A 16,876-nucleotide genomic window follows, 5' to 3' on the forward strand; every position below is an offset into this window, starting at 1 on the left:
GCCACTGTCTACGGCTTTTGTTCGTGTGAATGCACAGCGAGAACAGGTTCAAGGGTTCATGACTGGGCACTTTGAAGAGGATGCGTTCAGGACACAATTAGTTGCTGCTGTGAATGTCTTCACTCAGTTGGTGTAGAATCCCAGGTTTATGGATTATCTACAAGCACCATTAAAGTCACAGAGGAATGCCCTCAGCGTACAGAGGCTGTTGAGGCTCAGCCCAGGTGTCCCATGCGACTGAGCAGGATAGGGAGCATTCGCATGTTGTGGAGTCACGTCAGGCTCTTAGACAGGTCCCTCCTGACCATGAACAGTTGGCGAGGATCCCTACTCCATAGGTTTTGCCAGTTCATCCCGCCACCTTTCAGGGTCAAAATGTTGCATTGAATGGACAGGGAACCAGTCTCCAGACAATGCGTCAGGTTTTTCCACCACCCACGGTACATCCTGGGTATTTCGGGGGTGGATCCGTGTTCCAAAGTATGGCTGGTTATGCGCCTGGAAACCAGCAGTACATGCCTGGAACAGTGTTTGGGGGTATGCATGGCATGACGCCAAATCCCATGTATGGTAACATTGGCATGCAGCAAGGCTTTCAAAGCAATTAGGGCCAGTTTGGGGTGCGACGGGTCAATTTTGGCATGGCTGGTTTTTCTGGACAACAGCTGGATATGGCACCTTTGATGCAGAATCTCAATGACCAAGGGGCACAGATGGTCCCTACTACAATGCCCATGCTGCAAACGCTTCCCTATGACAATTTGGGGCCAATAGAGAAGCCAAAACCATACAAAGAAGGAGGTGCAGCTGTGAAGTTGAGCACCTTTAGTGGCTTCGAGGATAAAGCAAAGGCTCTCACTTGCCTCCAGCAGTTTGATATAGCTTATGCAGGAGGGAATTTTACAGAGGCTTCTAAAGTAAGGAAAGCTGCCACTTTCTTAAAGGACAATGCGCTCACATGGTGGACGACATTGTTAATGCAAGGACAGGCACCCGCCACTTGGGTTTACTTCAAGCAAATGTTTGCATCTGCTTGGCTGTCAAATGAATCTGAAGCCGATGTCATGACAGATTGGCACCAGCTTACTTCGGCTACATGCAAGAGCTTGCTGGAGTACAATAGGAGGTTTTGTAAAGCACTACTCTCAGTGACCTATAGATTTGTGCCATCGATAGAGCAGATTGAGAAGTACTGTTGTGGGTTGCCTAAAGGGCTTCTCGCGATTATTGTACCAAGAACAGAGTGGCTACCCTCACTCAGCTTATGGAAGTTGCTAACACTGGTCTTGCCTTGTTGAAAGGAGAAGACAGTGGGTTTTTGAGCAACGAGAAAGGAGGGTTGCAAAAGAAAAATTCAGCAAAGCAGCCCTTTACGAGAGTGGCTCCTGAAGCGTCCCAGGGGTTAGCTAGGTTCAATAAAGGCAAAGGTTCAGCCGAGACTTTTAGAGCGCAGGCAAGGAAGTAGAAAAGGAAGCCTTTTATGTGTAAGATGCCCGAGGAAAAGAAGGTCTTGATGGCTGAAAACAAGTGCTTTATATGCGAGCAGACTGGTCATTTTGCAACCAACTGTCCACAAAAGAAAAGGCCGGCTGACTCAGATGACAAAGAGGACAGGAAAGGAAAGAAGCCTATGCCCTCGACAGGCTTAGTGTCAGATATGTTGGGCGACAGGCCTAGTACAGCTGCCAGTGAGTTATGCAGAGCGTGGGGTAAAGCTAGAGACCAGATGGCACTTATCTTCTTTGATCGAGGTTCCAAAGCGAACTTTATCACGCTAGAATTAGCTATGAAGGGGCATCAGAGCTGAAGAGATGGGGTATATTGCAGAGGCAGGATTGGCATGTCCTGGTCACTAGAGTGCGTTACTCCCATCATTGGAAAGCTGCGTCTGCATATTCAGTCGTATGTGGACACAAAAGAGTTCTACATCATGCCGCTGGAAGGATGTGATGTCTTGTTGGGGATCCCGTGGATGTTCCGAGTGCATGAAGTCTTGGATGCCTACAACAAAAAGATCACTGTACAGCATAGGGGCAAAACTCACATCTTGGATGTAAAGCTAAAAGGAGAGTCAGTCCCTATTGTATCTGCTTCTGCTATCACTTCTGTAATAAAGAATCATCTTTCTGCGTACTTGGTTTTTGCACGTGATGTTTTAGATAGTTGCTAGTCAAATTTATCTGTGCTAGATAAAGACAGGCTAGCATTTTTGCAAAAGTTTAATGGCTGTTTTTCTGATTCATTACCGTCTCAACTACCGCCAGAGAGGCCCGAGGATCATGCGATTGATTTGGTGCCAGGTTGTAGCCCACCAAATAGGCCACCGTATAGGGTTAGTGAGGCGCAATGGAAAGAGATTATGAGCCAAGTGGAGGAGCTCTTAGAGAAAGGGTTGATTCAGCGTAGCTCGTCACCGTATTGCTCTCCAGTGCTGTTAGTACAGAAAAAGGATGGCTCGTGGCGCATGTGTATTGACTATCGTGCGTTAAATAAGAATACCATCAAGAATAGGTTTCCTATTCCAAGGATTGATGATATTCTTGGCCGCCTAGAGGGTGCGGCAATTTTCAGCAGGATCGACCTTAAAAGTGGGTACCATCAGATTCGAATTAGGCCTGAGGATGTGCACAAGACTGTGTTTAGAACGACATTTGGTCTCTATGAGTTCTTAGTGATGCCATTTGGTCTTACGAATGCTCTTGCTACGTTCAATAGGATGATGGATAGGATCTTCCGTCCATATCAGAACTTTGTTGGCACATTCTTTGATGACATGATAGTCTACTCGAAGAATGAAGAGGAGCATAGGCATCACCTGACCATTGTGTTCGAAGAGTTGCGCAGGAACAGATTGCCCATCAATGGCAAGAAAAGCGAGTTCTTCTTGGAAGAGATCCACTTCCTCGGACACATTGTGTCAAAGGATGGTGTCCGAATGGATCCTGCGAAGGTAGAAGCAATCAAAACATGGCTAGCTTTAAGGACTGTGCACGATGTCCGTAGCTTCTTAGGGCTATGTTCTTACTACAGAAGATTCATTCGCAACTTTGCAGAGATTGCTTTACCTTTACATGCTTTGCAAAAGAAAGAGGTCACTTTTAGATGGACCTAGAAAGAGATTTCAGCTTTTAATCTCTCTAAGGAAAAGATGACTTCAGATCCAGTCATTGTTTTGTCAGATCTCAGGAAGTCATTTGTGGTTCAGTGTGACGCTTGTGGCAGTAGCATTGGTGCAGGGCTAATCCAAGATGGCAGGGTAGTAGCCTATGAGAGCAGAATCTTGCAAGGGCCAGAGATGACCATGCAGGTCTATGAAAAAGAGTTACTGATTGTGATTCATGCGCCCTTAAGTTGGAAACACTATCTGCTTGGTACTGATTTTGTTGTCCAAACGGATCATCAGACCTTGCGATACTTTCTGACACAGTCAAAGCTATTTGAAAAGCATATGCGATGGGCAAACATTCTCTCCATGTTTCACTTCCAAATTGTGCATAGGGAAGGCAAGAAGAATGTTGTGGCTGATGCGTTATCAAGAAAGCCACAAATTTCAGCTGTGTCAATTCCTTATCATCATGAGCTTGATGACATGAAGGAACAGTATGCAAATTACGAAGATTTTGCAAGGATCTTCGAATAGTTACAGGAAAAACAACGTCATGAGCACTACCTCCTCAGAGATGGTTTTATGATGATGCATGGCAGACTCTGTGTCACTAGGCCATTGCGACATAAGGTCATGATAGAGAGTCATGTCCCACCGTATGCAGGACATCGTGGCATAGATGCTACAGTGAAAGCGGTTGAGACATTCTTTTAGTGGCCACCTTGAGGAGAGATGTGAATGCCTTTGTGCGAGCATGCGTGATTTGCCAAAAGGTCAAGTTTGACAGGCAAAAGGTTCTTTCCTCTTCTTCTCTCTCCATCAAAAATGGTGCTGAAGGGTTTGTCAAGTAAGATGTGTTCTACATTGATATTTTGTTGATTTCTTGTTGTTTTATTTTTCATCTCTAATCCAACATATATATATCTAATCCCATCTCCTTAACCAAACCTATCTCTTTCACCCTTAGAAATTCATTCTCTCTACAAATTCTAGGTTCTCCTTGCTACAGGTACATCTCTCCCCGCAATATGCTTATTGCCTACGGATAAGAATAGGGCTTGGGAGGGAAATTCTCTTCTCTCATATCTACATACTAGAGTTATCCTAGATGAATAATCCACTGATGAGAATTTCTATCGCTTCGACTCTGTGCGATCTATTAGAATTCATGTATGGATTAGCTGCAATATACACTTTCAACAACGTATAGTGTTTCTCTTTGGCCCTGAAAGACTCAATGAAATACTTCTTTCATCAGACACCATCATACTACCTCTTATAGACTATAACTTTTCTTTTGATGTAAGTGTAGTTATCTTGCTATGAACCAAGAGGATTTGTACACACAATTAATCCCAATGACCAGGGTTGTTACAGCCATTGCCGATTCTAGATAAACCATGGGAAAGCATAGCTATGGATTTTATCTTTGATCTTCCAAGAACACAGACAGGGAATGATGGAATCTGGACCATTATTTGCAGATTCAGCAAGCAAGCTCATTTCATTCCTGTTAGGAAGAAGATAAAACCAGATCAGATGGCACGTCTCTTTATGTACAATATTTTAAGTACCATGGTATGCCACAATTGATTGTTAGTGTGACCGTGACCCACGGATGACAAGTCTATTCTGGAGAGGCATATTTGAGAATATGGGCACTACGCTTAAGTTCTCATCGTCGTTTCATCCACAGACAGATGGGCAGTTAGAAGAGGCAAATTCTACTGTCTTGGATCTGCTTAAGTGCTATGTGTCAGAGCACAAGGCCAAGTGGAAGCAGTATTTGCCGTTGGTTGAGTATACATATAATAGTACAATGCATTCTTCAAAAGGCAAAGCACCTTTTGAAATTGTCGAAGGTCATGTGAAAGTTCCTCCCATTTTGCATACCACTTTCAGGCAGATCAATATGTACAGAATATGGATGAAATGTACCAGAAGATAAAGCATGCCCTTGAAAGGACACAAGCAAAGCAAAAGAAAGCTGCTGATCTCCACCGTTGTGAATTGTTGTTTTCACTTGGTGATTGGATACTGTTGCGGTTTGAAAAGGCACGCTTAAAGAAGCAAAAGGTAAAGAAAGTCTCTTTACAAAGCTTAGTATGCATTACTATGGGCCTTTTCAAGTAATAGAGAAGACCAGTGACGTCAGTTATAGGCTGAAATTGCTTGAGAATTGGAAGATTCACAATGTTTTTCACGCGAGTCTTCTTAGACCATTTATTGGTGATGTGCCAGAGGATATGCCAGTTCAAGAGCAGCCAGAAGTTGAAGAGCTTGATGAGGATTTGGTCCCATAACAGATCATGGCACACAAGGAAAGAAAAGTCAAAGGCAAGGTTACAAGGCGATATTTGGTGAAGTTAAAGAACTATCCACCGATGGATCCAAAGTGGATGGAAGAGAGTGAACTGTTAGAGTCACCAAATGTATTGCAGCTCTACCTTGAAGCCTTTGGTTTACCACCTACGTATTCTCCAACTCAAGAAGAGCAAAGGTCAAAAGAAAAGAGACCTGCGCTAGAGGGGGGTGATCCAGGAGCTAGCACTTCTCATGTATCTATGGAATTAGTGCAATAGAAGTGTACCCTGCTTGGCAATTGCCCTTGGGGAATAAAAGTTTTGTCCAAAAGTTTGTTCAGTGCTATAGAAGTATGTCTTGTCAGTTGTCAAGAGTACAGCAATTGCTTCTAATGAGTACATGAGAACGCATTTCTAAACTGTTGGTTTATTATGCTTGAAAGGATTCCAAGTGTAGTCTATTAAAGTCAGTGGCACAGTGTGAAAGCTATCCACTATGTCAATGAAACAATCTCACAGGTAGACCATACATGAGTTAACAAGTGTTGAATACACGAGAGTGTTAACTATGAGCATGTATGTCTAGTACCATGTTAACCACGTGTGTACACACGAAAAGGTTGACAGCCATGATACGATGTCCACGAAGTGTTGTACACACTAATGGATTGATATTCATGCAAACAAGGACGTTCGCGATTTCAAGAGGGAGGTATGTCACGAGTCTGTGGCAACTTTACTTGTTGATTGCTTTTTGGGGGAATTTTATTTGACTTGTTTTAAAGCACCCCTCTGGAAATGCCAATGCCCGAGTTGCATGGTGTGAGGCGGACAGTGAGAGTCTGGGCCGAATGGCTAGTGAGCACTGAAGTTGGGCAAATGGACTAAGGTTAGCCACGGTGGGGCTACAAGTGTAAATCACCTGGTAGTTGGCCGAAATTGCATTTTTCGATGTGGTTCCAATGGTGATTGAGGGTCAGAGGACCAATGTGAGTGCCGTGGAAGCATCGCCTAAAATTTAGGGAACTGCTATTTTGGGCCGTGAAATGTGTTCGCGTCATTAGCTCTGGAATGACCAGAGGAACATTTTATTGCTCTGTTGCCAAGTCAACTGACGCACCAATTGAGATATTTTTAGCCAAGTTGGCCAAAATCGGAAACTGGGCGAGGTGTCACTCTGTGAGCACTTCTGCCACTTTGAGGGGAGTCTACTCTCCCTCTTATGTACAGTGCGGTGCCGGGAGTGATGCCCTGCACGCTACGCAGTGCTCTCTCTCCCCTATGAGCAGTATGTTATGCCCCTCTAGTGGGCTTTTCATTTGACCAATGTACAGTTATGTGGGTTCATGCGCGATTGCGGAGGCAAGAGCCTCTTGCACAGGTACTGGATTAACTAGCGGCTAATCCCTGGCAGGTACAGGTGAATTCAGAGAGGTTTCACGTGCGAAATCTCGTCCGATTCAAAGGGCAAGTAGCCCTACAGGTGCGGGAGCTCGAGGACTTGCTACGGATGCGACCGGCACGCGAAACGGAGCCTGAAACAGGGAATTACACCTGCTGTGTATTTTTGCAGATTTAGGGTTTCGGCCCTAAACGGACCCTAATACCCCCAGGAGGTTCAGGGACGCGAGGGGACCGCTGTACAGGTGATCTGGCGCATTTTTGGGGCAGAAAACAGAGAATTCAGCATGCTGCAGATTCTCGCCAGGTTTTGCAAAGTGTCCGTATGCGTTGGAAAAGTCATCTAATGTGTGGGGATACTAATTGTGAAGGGTCCTAGTATAGTTATGCTGTTGAAATCGGGCCAGAACAGATGGAATTCAGCCCAGATTGTGCGGGGTAGCTTGTAGGGAACCACAGGTTTTATTCCCTGTGTTAAAGAATAAAGAAATACCGAAAGGGGCGCCAACCTTTGGGGCCTACAGGTGTCGCTGTCTGCTTGGGAGCATTCTAGCTTCCTGGCCGTGCTTTTGTTTTGAAGTGTAATTCCATTCTCAGTTACAGGTTCCTTTTTAAGTCATTGCTTTGTGTCATAAAGTCAAGTGTTGAAGAATCGGGTGAAAGCTAACGTCTACCGCCCTACGGGCCGGTTTCACTACCTCAATGATCTCTCTTCTCCACAAGTGCCTTGTTCATGTATGTGGCATTACAGGCGTTCTAGATCAGAGTCGAGGTGTCCACCGGATCACAAGTGTCACGATTGTGACTTGCTACACTCTTCTTGATTCATTACAGATGCAAATGTGAAGTGTGGCCAACCCGGAAGGACTCCTGTTCTCGAACACTCACAACCCTTCGCCCAAAAGTCATATCTCTTCACCAACAGCACACTCCTTCGATGACCAGTCATTTGCCCTCGACCAATGGTTGCGGCTCTTCATCGAATGGATGTGTCCATTCGCCTAAGCCCCGAGATAGACCTCCAAAGGAGAGGTCACTAGACTTGGATCGAGAGGAGGTTCCAGGGCAGTTGGACAGAGGGATAGAGGAGGATCAGCAATCGACGGGAGCTCAGGAGCAGCTTGAGTTGCCCAAGGACAGACCTGTCCAGCAGGCTTTGGATCTCTTGGAGCTTCGGTCGCGAGTGCTTCTCATAGTAGGCCTTGCTCAACTGGAGGAATATAGTGAGTCTTCACAGTTTGTTGAAGATTTTGACTATTCAGCAGGCTTTGTACCTCCAGCAGATGTCCCACTTTCTGAGATTCTACCAGCTCAATTCTTTGCAGTTGGCCTTTGGAGATCCCTAGATGCTTCTTTGAGGAGTGGGCCACTATGTGTTGATATGCTTTTCCTGCAGTTATTCGGGAAACGTCTCATTCTTCTCGGCCGAGAAAGAGCACCCATGATCAGATTCAGAGTGCAGGTTTTACATGATGATTCCTTCTGGACGAGAGAGGTTGTCTACGATACCATACAAGAGCAGACAATGGTAAGAGGCCAATTACTTTATGGATATCAGACAGTTTGCAGATTTGTTTGAGAGCCAGTTTAGAGAGGCCTTTGGGAAGCTGGTTTGGTCAGAGAGATGTGCATCTTGGTACCTTCCCTTGGCGTTTGAGGTGGACAGTGATTGGGTCCCCCCTACCTCTCTTACAGTTTGGTTGTGCCGTAGATCCGCATCCTTTTGTGGAGTTCCATCATCAAGAAATACGAGAATGGATGCAGATGATTTTAGAGTCACGGCCTAGGGGATTCACAGTCCCTTGGCTTTTGTGAGCTGCTACAGGAGGTTTATACATCAGATGCTTTATATCAGTCAGATAAAGAGCATTGGATTTAGTGGTTTTCGCTACATCGCCTGAGGCGGACAAAGCTTTGGGCAGATTTGTGTTGGCTTGATCACTTCCCAGATAGCTATACTTCACCACCTGGTTAAAGTATCTTTATCCCGAGATGTTTTCTAGTAATTTGTTATGGGATTTTTCCCCATGTTCTCGTTGTACCTTCATCAGGGTTTATCCAATATTTCTTGTATATGGACCGATGGTCGATTTTATGTGATGCAAAGGGTCAAAGCCCCACTTTCATTGATTGAGAGAGAGAGAGAGAGAGAGAGAGAGAGAGAGAGAGAGAGAGAGAGAGAGAGAGAGAGAGTTTCCTTATATGTTGCTGCTAAGACAACAGGTAGAGGAACGGTCAGCAGCTCTTAGAAAGCAAACCGTGAAACAATCGTCTGTGAGCACTGAAGCAGCTTCAGAACAGGCAAGTTTAGGACTTTCAATAACCTTTTTTTAAAGGGAGAAAGAGGTGCGCTCATCAGACTGAGTAGATCATAATAAAAGCTTGTGTCACTTCAAGCAGGCTCATCAGACTGAGTAGATCATAATAAAAGCTTGTGTCACTTCAAGCAGGCTCAACCAATCGCACAGGCACCGAGTGGGATGTATGCACCAGCTGTGGCACCTGGGAGTACTTTTATGCAACCCAAACCTGCTGCTTCGAGTAGTCATGACCGTGAAGGGCTGGTCGAGGATGAGGAAACAAAGAAGTTGAGAAAAGAAAAAGGTGCAAGAGCAGGAGGATGGACCCCTGAATTGAGTCGTCGGAGGGCTTTTGAGGAAGCTTTTTCGAGTCTTTGTGTTAACTGAAAGGAAGAAATGTAGCTTTCAGGCCTTGCCGTTTCAGTTTGGTTTGTCTCAGCCAGGTGGCATTGAATATGTTGTAGTAAGCATGAATACTACCATGTTGTATATAACTTGGTCTGAATTTGACGCCGTTCATCCATGAGGTGGGTGGAGCTTTCAAACTGCTGGTAGATAGTAAAGTCAACTTAGTCATAAAGAAGCAGCTGAAGTAGAACAACAGCTTGTCGTTGAGAGTCGCTACGAAGATATATTGGATGGATGACATTAGTCCTTTTTAGCTTGGCTAACCTTGGTGGAAATGAGCCCAACCAGAATTGGTCATACAAACTTTCGAGTAATCATTGCAGAACAGCATGAGAAGAGTTTCGAAAATCCAATTGGATGCCCATTGCTAATGCTTGATTCAAGATTTTATGAAGGGTTTGACAATGGTTTTATTGTGATTGATAGGAGAAGTTAACTAATGCTTGAGAGGCCAAGACCAGTGTGACTCACTTAAAATGTTCAGATTTTGTCATGAGTGGCTACTCGTATTGTTTGATGGCAATTTATATTAACCCTTGTAAAGTGGAGGTGAAGACACACCGCTGTTGCACTTTTTGCTGCATATTTGGAGACATTTGGCCTGCGCTTTTTTGGGCAAGTTTGATGGATCGGCCAAATGCTCTACTACACTGTAGGTATAGCTACATTGCTCAATAACAATCAATATAGAAAGATTTGCCATGTGTTTGCTATTTGATTGGGTGTGATTGGGCGTTTGATCATCAAAAATCTCGAATGTTTACATGTTCTTGTTGATTGTATCTATAAAGCATTAGTGAATTGCTACATGGTTGTATTTTTATTTGACTATATTTATTGCATTGTATCTATAATGACTTGTTTGCACTTCGTCACATGATTGCATGCTTGACAAAGTGTAACTTTGTTGGAGTAGCTGAAAGTCTCTCTTGCTTACTGTGCGATCATAGCCTCTGATACATAGATGTATCACTCGGTTAAGCGTCCATTAAAAGAGCTTGCTTATATGCTTTGCATGATATACTTCTTGTTGGGCCAAGCTTTGACGTGATTGTGATCAGTTCTGGTTGGTTGTGCGGTAGGTTGCATGCCAATTTCTAGCTATGCAAGCTAGCTTTTATGACATGTTTGTGAACCTAATTTCATGCATGTCAAATTTCATAGGCTCGTGCCATCATATATTTACTTGCCATTTATTCTTCCATTAATGGTCATTCACCTTGGGTAAATGTATCCTTCTTGAAAGTCGCATACAGTTTCGTAGCATATAGTCATGCCTAGACTTCCAACACATGGTCTTAATTCATGATTGGGGGTGTCATTGAAAGGAATGATTTAAATAACAGTCATTCAACATTTCTACATGTCTATTAACCCTATAAGTAGCAAGATGTAAACTTTTGTACAACTCATCTTGTTGAGAAAATTTGCTAAGCATTCATTCTCTCCTCTTTTGTCAATGTAAGCGCATGATTCTATGCATGTAAGCTGTTGGGATTTCCTTTCACAAATTATCACTTTTAGGAGATTCAATCTGTTCCAAATACTTGTTAATGTCATCTGCCAACCATTGTGAAGAGCAAAAAGCAAAGGCTAAAAGGGCCAACAATCAAAATTCCTATGTATGTGTTGCTTTGCCTTTTTATATGTAGAGAAAGAGACCTAACATGCTACACTAGTGCAAATTGTTTTGGAGGTTCCGTCAAAGAATAATTATAAATCTCAATAATTTTGAAGGACTCAAATCAAAGGCTCAAAGGGGTTGGCAGTCAATACAGACGTGTTGGAAGAAGAGTCCATCATGATAACCAAAAAGATGTACATGGTAGAAACACATCTTGAAGAGCATAGTATGGCCATCTACCATGGAAAATTTACAAGTGTAAACATCCAAGTAGTAGAGCTCTAGCTAATGCTAAAAGAATTCTATGATGTGGCAAAGGCACTGAGCACTAAGGAAGCTAATAGAAGATTGGAACTACTACCATGATACGAGATGGAACCATGTGAAGTAGATCTTCAAAGATCTTATGAACTCATGAACACCATCCTAGAAGATGGCACAATTACAATTACCAACTCTCCAAGGCAAGCAGTCGAGGTGAACATCACCAAGGAGTTGTAGGGGCCGAAGCTTTGAAGTTGCCCATAGAAGGGGTATCAATGAGACACAAAGAGAAGAAAGGTATTGAGGTGTTAACCAAGAACACAATAGCCACAACATTTATAGATATGCCACAAACCTACAAAAGACTACACAAGGCTTTATCACCAACACTTCCACTTCTCCGTAAAGAGACCACCCTACACTAAACCATGTGGTGGCCTCTATGTTCACCAATGCATTGAATTTAAGACAACCAATGCCCATAGACTATGCACTCTATGTGCTGAACACTTTGAAGAGTACGAAGAAAAGCAATAGTGGTTTCTACTTTAGAGTTTCATAAGTTCTTACAAGGATAGCATACCACGTAGTTGGTATGGTCGATAACTTGATGCTTGTGCTAGGCCAAAATAACTAGCTCATTGCAAGAGTTAAAAACAAAATAGCTGAAGGAGAGGCTAAACTAGCCAAGTCACCTGCCACCCGTTCTAAGAGAAAGCTAATCTATCTATCATAAGAAGAAGGTGATGAAGAAGAAGTAGCAGACGATGAACCAGAAGAGGCTACCATGGATATGGCTCAAGAAGATATAGCCAAAGCTACACAAATACCATTTGACATGAAAGAAGAAAAGAAAAGCACTACCAAGGGTAAGAAAAAATTGAGGGAGCAACGGAGCAAAAGGGCCAAAGTACCACCATCAGTCAAAGTGGAAGAGCCATCACAAAAAGTTGCTAGGCTAGAAAGAGAATGTGAAGCTTTCGAGCTAGAGAGGGGACTATGTGGGGACTTCAAAGAATTTTGGCAACACAATCCAAAGAAGCTCATAACAATTTTGTTTTTTGCCAACAAGATGACCCACAAGTCGGTCTAAAATTTCTTTATGGAGTAGAAGAAAGAGGAGAACAAAGCTACCAAGGAAAAGCAAATAGCTACAAGCAAATACTTCATTATCAGCGTAAAGTCCAAAGGAAGGAAGAAAGGGTGTTGCTTATGTCAAATCCACCCTTGCTTACAAAGAATCCCTCAAGCTTGAATTTTGTGCAGGTCATATGTAGTTTTTACCAATTACCAAAGCAAAAGGTTGAAGGGATAGAAATTGAAGATGAAAAAACACTATCAAAATAGTATGAGTTAATACAGATTGTTTTGAGGAGTTTTTTTCCTTTTAAATCAAACTTTTTCAACATCTCTTTAGAAGAAGCCATGGAGACTCTCTCTCTCTCTCTCTCTCTCTCTCTCTGTGTGTGTGTGTGTGTGTGTGTCTCTGTCTTTGGTTGCATCAAAAAGTCCCCCGATAACATCTTAAAATTGCACGAGGGGTGCAAAGCAAGGCTTCATGTACAACCCAAGACATGATCGCTTGTGTGATATTGGCCTTGGTTGTAGGCTTTAGCTTCTTAGGCTTGTGCTTTCAAGCTAGTCCCACCATGAGTTCTTTGGGATTGTTGTTATTACCATATTATGGTGGTGATGTGTGTGAACATAATAAGCAGCACCATGAAATTTTTTCCCTTCACTAGTAGGTTTTGTTTCTCTCAGCTTGTTTATATACCCATCATACTAGGTCATGCCTTATCTTTGCATTTGCACAATCACATACTAATTCCTATGTTGCATGATCTTGGAATTTCCTTGATCTTCTCCACATTTGAGCACATTCCTGCAGTTGTATTTCCAATAGCCTTCTAACTCACTTTCTCAGATTGAGGTGATTTTTTATGGGCGTTTGCATGGTGACATAACCTATGAGAAAGCTTGTAGAGCATGGTATTGCCAAAATTTTGATTGACTCATTGGGAGTACTAATGGCTTGATAATCCAGATTTTTGCAAAACTTACTTTGTAGTCTTTTGTGCCTTGTGCTATACAACACATATTAATTTTTGCAATATTTCCTCTACACATGCAAGCTTTGCATTAGGTGTAGTCATCAATCCTAGATGACAACAATGATGTTTTTTGTCTTCAAAGGACAAACTGAATAGAGACAACTACCCTCTTTGCACATACATGATGAAACATATCTTTCCAAAGGTCATTTGGAACATTGTGTGAGGCTATGATATAAGGCCAGGTTTTATGGATAAAGGTTTTGTGAATGATGGTATAGGTTATAATAGGTCTATTGCTCACCTTGAAATATTTATTATGTGTCCATAAACTATCCATAAAGTCACCCTTATTCATATTGTCACTCTCTAATTTCTTCGAAGCTAAGCAACACGAGTCTCATTTTTGACTCAATATAGATTTGCAAGTGCATTCCATGCAATTTTAGCTACCTTGCATGAAAAAATGTTTCGAATGATAGAACATTTGGCATAATGCAATCAAGGCATGGGCTTGAGCATCTCTACCATCTCAATAATATGTTCAATAATAGGTAGTGCAACACTGACATTGAAAATAACATGCCATAACTTGTAACTCTTGCACAACAATAATGGAATCGGAACCCACAAGATCCTCAGCTACTAGAATTACGGTTGTAGGGGTGCACACATAGCTTGGAGAAGATGAAGAAGCTCAAGGCACGCAACAGAGAGTGCATTTCTTAGTGCGCATATAGAAAGATAAGTTAGCCCTACAACGATGGGTGCATATACAAAATGCACAAGGAAAAAAACCTCCTAGTGAGGGAAAAAGTGCCGTGATGGTCCTGAGTGTGTTCACACACATCACTACCACATATATGGTAACAAATTCCCATGAGAGTGAAGTGGTGAATGAGAGCTGGCTCATAGTGTACATGGAAGTGTCATGCTCTATGGACATGCAATCCACAAAGGAAAGCAAGCCCAAAGCTTTACAGAAAGCTTCAAGATTCTCATGAGGCAATGCCTTTGTGAATAGATTTGCAACATTGTTCTGTGTTGGCACATAAGACAAGCTAATCTCTCTTGCTAAAAGTCTCTTTTTGTCATAATGATAATGCACCTGAATGTGCTTTGTGTGAGCATGAAAGACTTGGTTCTTGCTACTGCCAATGCGCTTTGACTGTTAGTGTAGATAATGTTAGTAGTGTCTTTTCTAACACCCAAATCAACCATAAGACGTATGAGCCATACACATTCATTGTAGGTGTAAAGACTGCCTATACTCAGCCTTCCAACTGGAATTGGCCACAGTAGGTTGCTTCTTGCTCAACCATGATATGCATGACCTGTCGAGAATAAAATAGAAACCACTTGTGGACACTCATGTGTCATAACAACTGGCCCAATTTGAGTCCAAAAAAGCATGCAAATCTCGCGGCAATGATCCCTCTTTGGAATAGAAACAACGCATGATGTAAAGTGCCACTCAAGTAGCAAAAGATCCTTTTAATAGCCTGCCAATGCTTAGACCCTAGGCTATGCATAAACATGTTGACCTATGAGACTAAAAATTGAATATATGGCCTCGCATCGCATACCTAAATAAGGCATCCAACAACAGTTTGATAAAGAGTGACAGCTACAAGATCTTGAGCATCACAAAGACTCAATTTTAAACCTTTTCCATTGGAGTAGCAATAGGTTTACAATCCTCAAGTCCAAATTTGCATAGTAATGTCTCTATGTATCTTGCTTGACACAAAGTAATACCTCTATCACATTACTTAAACTAAATGCCCAAGTAATGATGTAAAAGCCTCAAATCTTTCATCTTGAAGGCAGTATTCAATTCAGCCTTGAATTTAGAAATGTGTGTCTCATTCATACAAATAATCTACAAACAAAATGAGGATGAGATAACATCACCATCATGTTTGACATACAAAGTGATTTTAGTTGGATTGTTACAAAAGCCTTGTTAAACTAGATGAGTGTCAGCTTTTCCATGAGGAGACTGCTTCAACCCATATAGAGATTTCTTGCATTTGCACACTTTCTTGTCTTGCCATTTCTTGACGAAACCACGAGGATGCTTAAATATGTTGGAATTAGGGTTATAGGGAAACACACACATCTCGGAGAAGATCAAGAAGCTCAAGGCACACAAATAGAGAGTGTATTGCTTATTGCACAAATGAAAAGATGAGTTATTCCTAGAAGATGGGCATATATACACTGAACGGGGGAGAAAACATCCTAGTGAGGGAAAAAATGCCCCCACAATCCTAAGTGTGTTCACACACATCACTACCACATATATGGTAACAAATCCCCCATGGGAGTGATGCGGTGAGCGAGAGATAGCACATAGTGTATAGGGAAGTGCCATGCCTTGAGGACATGATCAATCCACAAAGGGAAGCAAGCCCAAAGATTTGCAAAAAACTTCTCACTTCTCACTTCTCACGAGGCAATACCTTTGTGAATAGATCTACAAGGTTGTCTTGTGTCGGCACATAAGCCAAGGTGATCTCTCTTACTGAGATTCTCTCTCTGACATAGTGATAATGCACCTCAATGTGTTTTGTGCGATTATGAAAAAATGGGTTCCTCGTGTTGAGGTAAAGGCGTTGTGCCTTTGCCTGCGGTCAGAGACCACTACCCTTATTCTTGTATATACAAAAAGAATAAAGAGCTCCTCAACTTCTAGGAGGTTGCTCCACCCACACAACAGAGCATGTCTCTCCTCTTCCCTTCCCCACATCACACCATGCATACACACATCCATGCACGAACACACGAACTCTCTCTCTCTCTCTCTCTCTCTCTCTCTCTCTCTCTCTCTCTCTCTCTCTCTCTCTCTCTCTCTCTCTCTCAACTGGTATTAGAGCCGCAACAATCGGCTTGCATGCAATAGCTTCTCGGCTAGGCGTGGAAGCGACAGAGAGCATGTTTGAAAAATTTCATCTCAATTGAACACATAACTTTGAATTTAAGGAGATTTTTTGCACATCCAAGAAGTGAGCAATTTTGACATCCAGAATTTGATGTGATCACATATTCTTGTTGTATGCATCAAGGAGTACCTTGGGTAGAAATATCAGTGAAATCTAAACCAAAATATATCATACACGTATGATGTCTTAGAGGCTAGATCTGGGTCAAATTAGACATTTAAGTACACCCTAGTCTCCTAGAGCATAAAAGAAGTCCCTAGCCAAAATTTCATTGCATTTGGAGTACATTTGGGCTAAAAAGTGCCAAAAGACAAAAAATGGGCAAGGTTCATGCTTGTATTGACCGTAACTTGCACAAAAAGTGTTCAAATTGAATTTTGAAAGTTGTTGAGAGTTGCTTGAGTGATAAAGAGTGTTTGGGATAAAGTCACTTCATTTTACCACAAAAGACATCATACACGTATGATGTCTCAA

The 16,876-nt window shown here is 42.4% G+C and overlaps 1 protein-coding gene across 1 annotated transcript in view; it reads left to right on the plus strand.

Moving 5' to 3' along the window:
* LOC147453852 (cyclin-dependent kinase-activating kinase assembly factor-related / CDK-activating kinase assembly factor-like protein) overlaps positions 1-10,222 on the plus strand; it is a 119,932-nt gene extending 109,710 nt beyond the window's left edge. The window contains exons 4-5 of the mRNA XM_086515920.1: positions 9,034-9,111; positions 9,261-10,222. Coding sequence (XP_086372046.1) covers positions 9,034-9,111; positions 9,261-9,497 — 315 coding nt within the window. The 3' untranslated portion in view covers positions 9,498-10,222. The remainder of the gene's footprint in view (positions 1-9,033; positions 9,112-9,260) is intronic.
* The last annotated feature ends 6,654 nt before the right edge of the window (positions 10,223-16,876 follow it).

This window comes from Adiantum capillus-veneris, chromosome 7, assembly GCF_014529385.1.
Source record: "Adiantum capillus-veneris isolate H3 chromosome 7, ASM1452938v2, whole genome shotgun sequence".
NCBI classification, from domain to species: domain Eukaryota; kingdom Viridiplantae; phylum Streptophyta; class Polypodiopsida; order Polypodiales; family Pteridaceae; genus Adiantum; species Adiantum capillus-veneris.